At 40.2% G+C, this 8,450-nt stretch overlaps 1 protein-coding gene across 2 annotated transcripts in view; it reads right to left on the bottom strand.

Moving 5' to 3' along the window:
* The window catches only part of LOC131160196 (uncharacterized), a 79,470-nt gene that overhangs the window by 46,061 nt on the left and 24,959 nt on the right, over nucleotides 1–8,450 (bottom strand). For both annotated transcript variants that reach the window (XM_058115599.1, XM_058115600.1), the window contains exon 4: nucleotides 8,268–8,327. In XM_058115599.1, coding sequence (XP_057971582.1) covers nucleotides 8,268–8,327 — 60 coding nt within the window. The remainder of the gene's footprint in view (nucleotides 1–8,267; nucleotides 8,328–8,450) is intronic.

The raw sequence follows: 8,450 nt of genomic DNA, 5'->3' as shown, positions 1-8,450 counted from the left end.
AAGACACTTCATAAAAGAGAAGATTGATAGTGGAGCTGTTTGCATGCCTTTTGTTACTACTCAAAAAATAGCCGATATCTTCACCAAAGGACTTTTCAGACCTAGTTTTGAGCTCTTTGTAAGCAAGTTGGGCATGATATATATCTACGCTCCAACTTGAGGGGGATGTTAGATTTCTAGGGAATAAATTAGGAAATTCTATTTTTAAAAATCTGAAATTAATATTTCAGTTTCTAGTAGTTTCAGTTTCCTGTTTTCTAGCCTAGAGATCTGCTGATTTCATTTGCTGATTTTGTGGCCTTCCTAATTTGGTGGCCTTCCTCTACTATTTATCTTGTAATCGTGTCTCTTGAAATTCAATAAGAATGGTTATTCTTCTTCTAAAAAATCCTTCACACCTATTATATGGTTAGTGGCAGCAGAATTGATAATCCAAGGACTAGTAGGAAGGATACCAAATGACATGCAGACTATCGGACTACCTTTCTAGGAAAAAGAAGCTATGTGATAAGATGCTTGTTGAGGCAATTGATACTATAGAAATGTTGAATACTCCTCTAATATACTCACAATATGCGGCTCACTCAAACAAGTGACTAACAAAGGAATCATACTTTTGGAATTTGCAAATGCCATCCCAACATTCATAAACTCAGACCAATGATCATAAGAAACTCGCACACAACCCCAAGAAAGCAACACTCAGCACAGGAACAATGGGAGAGGTGAAGTACCGAAACTACCATGAACAAATGACCTACAACCTCAGATGCAGCCCCAAGAAAGCAACACTGCCACAGCCTCACACACACCAAAAAAAAAAAAAATACAGCTTATGAGCACTGCCACTGCCCCAAGAATGTCACTAATGACCGTTACTAACACCGAACAACAACTACGAATTAACATGAGTGCAATGTCACAACACAATTGGATCTTGGAGCAAAAACACATGCCCAACAGCTTGATATTTTGGTATATGGAAGGAATTAGAATAGTGAATCAAAAAACACAGCAAATCCCACTGTTTCAGACCCAATAAACTCAATAACAAATGATAAACAGCTTCACGAAGCATCAAACAACCATTCCTTGGGTGCTGCACTGCCACAGACGAGGTGAACAACTCAACGATGTAGATAGCACTGCCACAGCCTCACAACTGAACATATGAATGCTGCCACAGCTCCAAACACAAAGAAGCCTTCACAAGCCTTGAACAGACATTAACGGAATTCCGCGAGTGCATAGAAAAAGGTTGAATTTTTTAGCAAAAAACTGACCTAACAGCTTGATAATATAGTCTAGAAGAAATCAGAGCATGGCAGAGGAAAAAAGAAAAAGAAAAAGGTGGCCGGAAATTCACTCATGCGCCGGCACATGGGGTCACCCCTGCCAGCATTTGGCCGGAGTGTGGGGGCGCGTGGGGGACCCTCCGGTGATGGGGTTTTGTGGAGTGAGTCGGGGGGGGGGGGGGGGGGGGGGGGGGGAGGGGGGTGTCTGTTTAGGGGTATATCGTTGATCTTGTGAAATAATACGGGATGGAGGTGAATTTAGTTAGGACAGCCATGAAAATGATGTTTTCCAGCGACGGCTGAGGAGAGTATGGTTTAGTTTGGATCACGCTCTGATACCATGTTAAGTAACTAGGTAAAAATGGAGACCTAAACTCCATGATAGGCCTCTCCCTCACACTTATTACTAACACAACTCTTAACACATAATAATAATACTGCTAAAAGACTAAATAACCATTAACAGTTTGTAAACTGAACATGGAAATGGCTTTTGACCATGTGAACTAGAATTTCTTGCTTTAAATCCTCAGGAGGATCGGTTTTGGGGAAATTTGGGGCGGTTGGATCAGTCATTGTGTTTTTTCTCCCTCATTCCCAAGCTCATTAATGGCTGCCATACAGAGTTTTTCAGATATTCACACAGTTTGAAACAAGGAGACCCCCCTCTTCCCATTTTATTTACCTTGGTTATGGAAGTTATAAGCCATATGATAACCAAAGCCAATGAAAGTGGCCTGCTTAAGGGGCTTAGCATAAAAAAGGAGCAGCAAATACTTAGTAGTCTCCCATCTCCTTTTTTCAAACTGCGAGGACAATCCCCAGCAAATTCTTAACCTTAGATACATCCTTCTTGAGTTTGAAGCAATCACAGGTCTAAAGTTGAATTTGGGCAAGAGCGAAATCATTCTTGTGGGGCCTTGTGATTGTGGATCCTTCCTTGCAGACATTTAGGCTGCAACCTCGGAATCTTTCCTATTTCTTACCTTGGCCTCCCTCTGAGAGCCAAGTTGAAAGACAAGGGTGTTTGGGATCCTATAATTGGCAGATTTGAAAGGAAACTAACCAGTTGGAAAAAGAATTATCTTTCCAAGGGTTGCAGGCTCACTCACATCAAAAGCACTTTAGCCAATCTCACAGTTTATTTTATCCCTGTTTCCCATCCCTAGATGCAGTTGCCAAAATATTGGAGGGCATTCAAAAAAGATTTTTTGGGGGAACACGGGAGAGGAATTCAAATATCTTGTAATATGGGGGATTGTCAAACAACCCATGCAAAAGGGAGTGCTCAGCCTTAGATCCCTTCTTACTTTTAACAAGGCACTCTTGAAAAAGTGGCATTAGAGGTTCATGTCTGAGAAAAAATTGTTTCTAACAGGAAGCTGTTGCTACTATATTGCCTTCATCACAATGGTTGGGCCTCTAGAGAAGCAACTGAAGGTTATGGTACAATTGAATGGAAATTCATTAGAAGAGGGCAGGAGAATTTATTCCCTCACATTCATTTAGCATGGGAAATGGGGAGGATGTGTTTTTCTGGCATGACAATTGGTGTGGCGGCTCACAGTCAAGTCTCATTTACCAACACCGGGATGACACAATTCATGGGGCCTTCTAGAACGTTCTCCTGACCAGGAATGTTTTTGATTGGGAGATTGATACTCCATAAATTTTTACAGCAACCTTTGCAATGTTCCAAGCCAGGCCTCCTCCAATAAGCCCAAGTGATCCCTAAATGAGGAGGGAATTTTCACAGCCAAGTCTTATTATAATTTCCTTAGCTGATCAGTGGAGTGCATTAGTTATTTCCCTTGGAAGCTCATTTGGAAAACAGCAGTCCCTTCAAAGGTTGCTTTTTTCACCTAGGAGACTGCTCTGGAGAAGATCCTCACCCTTGACAACTGCCAAAGAAAGGGCTTCTCTATTGTGAATATGTTTATCTGTGCCTTGAGGAAGCAGTATCAGTGGACCACATCCTTCTTCATTGCCCTTCAACTAGGAATCTCTAGAGCTTGGCCATTTCCATGGTCAAATAGAAATGGCTCAATGCAGCTTCGGATGAGGGTGGGATTGGGCTTGGATCAGCTCCAACAAGTTCAAAAGGAGAGCTCTTTCCCTTAGTCCCCTCGCTATTTTTCGGGCGGCTAGGATAGAAAAGAACAAAAGGGCTTTCGATGGGACGGGCTCTTCTTTGCAGGCTGTCATGAAAAGTAGATATCTATGATAGTATGATCTCTAGTTGGCATAGTGGGATGCCAAATGGCATCTTCTTGATGCCAATCTTTTTACAGTAATATTTCTTTGTTAAAAAAAAAAAAGGGCAGCCTGGTGCATAAAGCTCCGGCGTAGGTGGGGTCCAGGGAAGGGGCAGACCACAATGGGTCTATAGTACGCAGCCTTATCTTGCATTTTTTCAAGAGGCTGTTTCCACGCCTCGAACCCATGACCTCCAAACCCCTCTTTTCCCTACAAATGGCATCTTCCGCAGCCTCATAGCAACCAAAGCAGCATCTAAACTCTGGCTGTAGCTGATGAACGCTATAGGGAATGATATCCGCCTAGACACTATCCAAACTCTTGGATACAACTCTTATACGCTCTAGTCAATAGCCACCAAACCAATAGACCTGAAATCCTTGACTCTAGAAGCAGTATCCTTTTTCGGGCACCAAGGCAACAAAATTCAAATTAATGCCCTTATCCACCACCCCATTATGAAAAGAAACTCATGAAAACTCTAAGAAGATCCTCCCTCAAAAAATCTTAACAATCCTGAAAAAATGCCATAGTAAATCCAAGTGACCAAAAGCACTCTCTATCCAATTCAAACACTGTACCTCGAATCTCCTCCTCCTCCAAAGGCCTCTTTATCCACTCCATTCCCCATGGAAATAGAGCATCAACCCAGCCCTGCAATAATAACTCCAACTTCAACCTCCCCTCAAAGACATGATCTTATAAAAATCAGTGATCACACCTGCAATGCACTTAAGGGTCCCTAGCAAATACACCCTATCATCCTCCAACTCTTTTTTGAAGTTCCTCCTCCTAGGACTGGCTACTCAATGAAAGAGTCACATTACAATCTCCTTTCTTAACCCAATTCATTCTCGATTTTTCTGTCGCTGACTAATTTCTTCCCTCAAGAGAACTTGTTCAAACTCATTAGACAGCTCAACCCTTCTACTAGCTAAATCTTCTAATAGAGGCCCCCTTCTCCATTAACTAATCCATAGCACCAAGATCCTGTAAAATAGCTTTTTCCCTGGAACATACATTACCAAAAACCTCCCCATTCCAAGTTTTCAGTTTATCTGCCAAGAATTTCAACTTTCTTGTAAAACAAATCCCTCTCAACATTCTATACGCACTCACCTCACCACTCCCTAGCCAATCTCCAAAATTCGTGGTGTGTCAACCAGATATTTTCAAAATGGAATGGAGCTGGTCCTCATTTCATAGGGTTAGATTCAAGCACTAGGGGGCAGTGATTAGAAACCACTCTAGGGAGCGCTTGAGGTTAGGGAAGGCATCTTCCCAAACTGTGGTAAATAAAAATCTATCAATCCTAGTATCTATTGGCCTATTACCAAAAGGAAACTAGTTGAATTGAGACTTAGATCAAAGAATATCTCACAGTTGCTAATGAAAGAACCAGAACCTCTCATGCTATGAGTGAACCACCACTACTCCTTACTTTTGATGTCTAAAAACACAAACACCTAGAAGGATCCTAAACGAACATTCAATTTGCACAACCCTAGTGTCCCAAATGATCAAAATATCACCCGAGGAAAGAAGCTAACCAAACCCAATCCTTCAACCTAGAGTCCCAAAGGCTCCTAACAAGAAACCAATCTACCCAATCTAACTTAGTTTCTTGAATCATAACCAAATTAAAAGACACATTGCCCAAAATCTCCTTAATCTTGTAACTTTTAACCAAGCTACCCAACCCTTTAACATTCAAACTCAGCAGCTTCCCACTTTCTACCCCCAACTCTCAAACTCTTACTACCTCCATTGTTGACCATGGAGGCCACTTTTTTTAGTTTTTTTTCCACTCTTTTTTTCTCTATGCTCATACGCTCAAGGGGAGGCAACCACCTTCAAAGTCTAATTAAGGGGGTTAACTAATTTTTCTCTCTAGTCTATTTAACAATCCTTGTGGGTCTTGCTTGTCCCTCTCATCTGCCAGACTGCCAATGGGTGTAAGATTAGTTGCCTCCCTTCAAAACTAATCTCTTTGACAAAGAGAAAATCCTTTTGAACCACAACATCTTCAGAAGTGAGCAGAATGCCTTTGGTGGAGTTAATCTCAATCCAAGTACCTAAAAAGGCATTCCCACAGAAAAGAGCAAAGCAACTATATGATAGGATGAGGTTGAGTGACAAAGATTAGAATTTTTTGAAAGGATATCAAGAGCTAATGTTTCCCCTATCAAATGCCCCTCTATGAACTCAACAATCCTTGAAATAACCCCACCATGATGCTCTAAAAGGAAGAAACATAAGGAGTCTCTATCCCCCAGTATATTGTCTCTTGCTTGAGAGTCCCACCTCCATAATCAGATAAATACTTTTCTTGTTTAGAGAAAATGTTTGAATCAAGCAACCGCCCCCCCCCCCCCCCAAAGGATGCATGGATAGATATTCATACTCGCTGTCACGAATCTCTTCCAGCAACAAATTACTCTCCTCATCCACATCATCCAGTTCCCATTCAGGTTCAAAAGGATCCTCCTCCAACTCAAAATCAACCACCTCCACAAGGTCTTAGTTCTCGCATTGGGATATCACAATATTTTCGATGTCCTTAGGAACCACCCATGGTCTTAAATTTCCACAAAATTGTCAAAATTCCTTTGAACTTTCCGCTTTCCATCACCCTGCTTATTGTGTATGTGGATGATAATGTGATTACTAGTGATAATGATCAAGGTATCCAAAGCCTAAGCATTTCCTGCAGATTAAGTTTTAGACAAAGGATTTGGGACCATTGTAAGTACTTCCTGGTATAGAAGTATCGAGAGATCTTGTATGGGAACCATCTTGTCACATACATAGGAAGAATGTCCTTGATCATTTAGATGAGACAGGGATGCTGGGTTCCAAACCCGTTGATACACCTATGGATCCTAATAGTAAGCTAGTGCCAAATATGTGTGATTTGTTGCCCACCTCAAGACGATATCAAAGACTTGTTGGAAATCTAAATTATCTCATGATCACTTGGCAAGAAATATCTCTCACAACAAGTGTTGTGAGTTAGTTTCTTGATCCTTCGAGAATAAGTCACTAGGATGTAGCAATTTGGGTATCTTGAGATATCTCAAAGGTGCACGTGGGATAGGTCTCTTATATCAAGATCAAGGTCACACTCATATTTAGAGATATACTAATGCAGAGTGGGTCGGGTCACCTTTTGACAAAAGATCTACAACCGAGTACAGTATCTTTGTTAGTGGTAATTTGATTTCTTGGAGGAGTAAGAAACAAACTACGGTGACTAGGTCAAGTGCTAAGTCAAAGTATAAGGCCATGGCTCACACTACATGTAAACTGGTTTGGTTGAAGAACATGTTAGAAGAACTGGGTTTTTCCCATTCTAAGTCTACGCAGCTAGTGTGTGATAATCAAGTTGCCATTCATATTGCCTCCAACCCAATCTTCCATGAGCAGACAAACACATTGAAGTTCATTGCCACTTTTTTTCGGAGAAACTTGTGCAAAAGCTCATTACCACCACTCATGTGAAGTCTAATTTGCAGCTTGCTGATTTATTTACTAAAGCCTTAGAGGTGCTCGTTAAATTCATTTGTAACAAACTAGGAGCATATGATATATGTGCTCCAGCTTGAGGGGGAACATTGATGGTTATTTTAGTCATTTAGCATCATTAGTGTGTTAGTGTTATGTTAGAAGTGAGGATTATTAAGGGTATCATGGTCATTGGTAGGTACTTGACATCTATTATAAATTGAGGGAGAGACCTATCACTGTGATTAGGTCTTCCATTTTACCCAATTATTCAACAGTTTCTCTTCTTCTTTTTTGTAGAAAAAGTAATAACATCAATAGAATAGAGAAGGATTTACAAACAATGGACAATAAGACATCCTCCTAAAGGAACAAAACAAATGGTTATAAGAAAGCCCCACCCAATCCCATTGGAGATGGGAAAACAAAATGCCAAGAAAGAATCCCAAAGAATGCACCCAAAAGAAGCAAGAAAAACAGTTTTATCCCACAATAAAGAGGAAGAAGTTGATTTTCCAGAAAGATTCTAGCATTGCTTTCAATCCGCAAAGTACCAAAAACACTTGAGTTTTCTTATTAGGGTCGCAGCTGCCTTTTGTCGCTAGACTTCAAATAAATTGCAGATTAGTACCTTTTCTTGCTTTTATTTTTTCCAAATAACAGGATAATGTGGGACATAAATACAAATTACCCAACTACTCCTACAGCATTGGTCCTTTTAATTCCTTCACATTGTAATGGGCAAGAATTCAAACCCTAACCAAAAATTTGAAACATTCATCCACTTGCAGCTTGCAAGTAGGTGGCCTAAAGGGCATAGGTTGCCATTTTTCTATAAGAATAAGTACATCATCCAATGCAAAGGCTTCCACACCACATCATAGATCTAGAGATCCATACATTTACTGGTCCACATTTAGGAAAGACTATTCCATGGCTTCAACTTGTGACAACCCAATTTGGCCGTCGCACCTATGTCATTTGGCCAAAGCTCATCCCCATATTTTCAAAAGAATATCAAAGAACTTTGCTTCTTCTTTTTTTTTTTTTTTAAAGTCAAATTCGTTTTTGTGCCTCCCAATTTTTCTGGGCATAAGTGCTCATTCTATATCTTTAGAACTCTAAAAGCTATGAATTCCAATATATGAATTTAAGTCCAAAAAAATAGCATAACAATGGAACTATGTTAAGTAATTAAAGAAAATTACTAACCTCCTCATCGGATAGCTTGACTAACCGTTCCTCCTCTTGATCCCATTTACGAACAATTACCTATAGCCAGCATGATAAATTAGAAAGGTTATGTTCTCCTAGAACACCTTGAAATCATCATACAAACAAATTGTTAATTACATAATTCTATTTTTCTGAAGTTCAAAATGCATCTGTTAGAAT

The sequence above is a fragment of the Malania oleifera genome, chromosome 7 (genome assembly GCF_029873635.1).
Source record: "Malania oleifera isolate guangnan ecotype guangnan chromosome 7, ASM2987363v1, whole genome shotgun sequence".
NCBI lineage: Eukaryota > Viridiplantae > Streptophyta > Magnoliopsida > Santalales > Ximeniaceae > Malania > Malania oleifera.
This window is presented reverse-complemented; position numbering and strand designations above follow the sequence as displayed.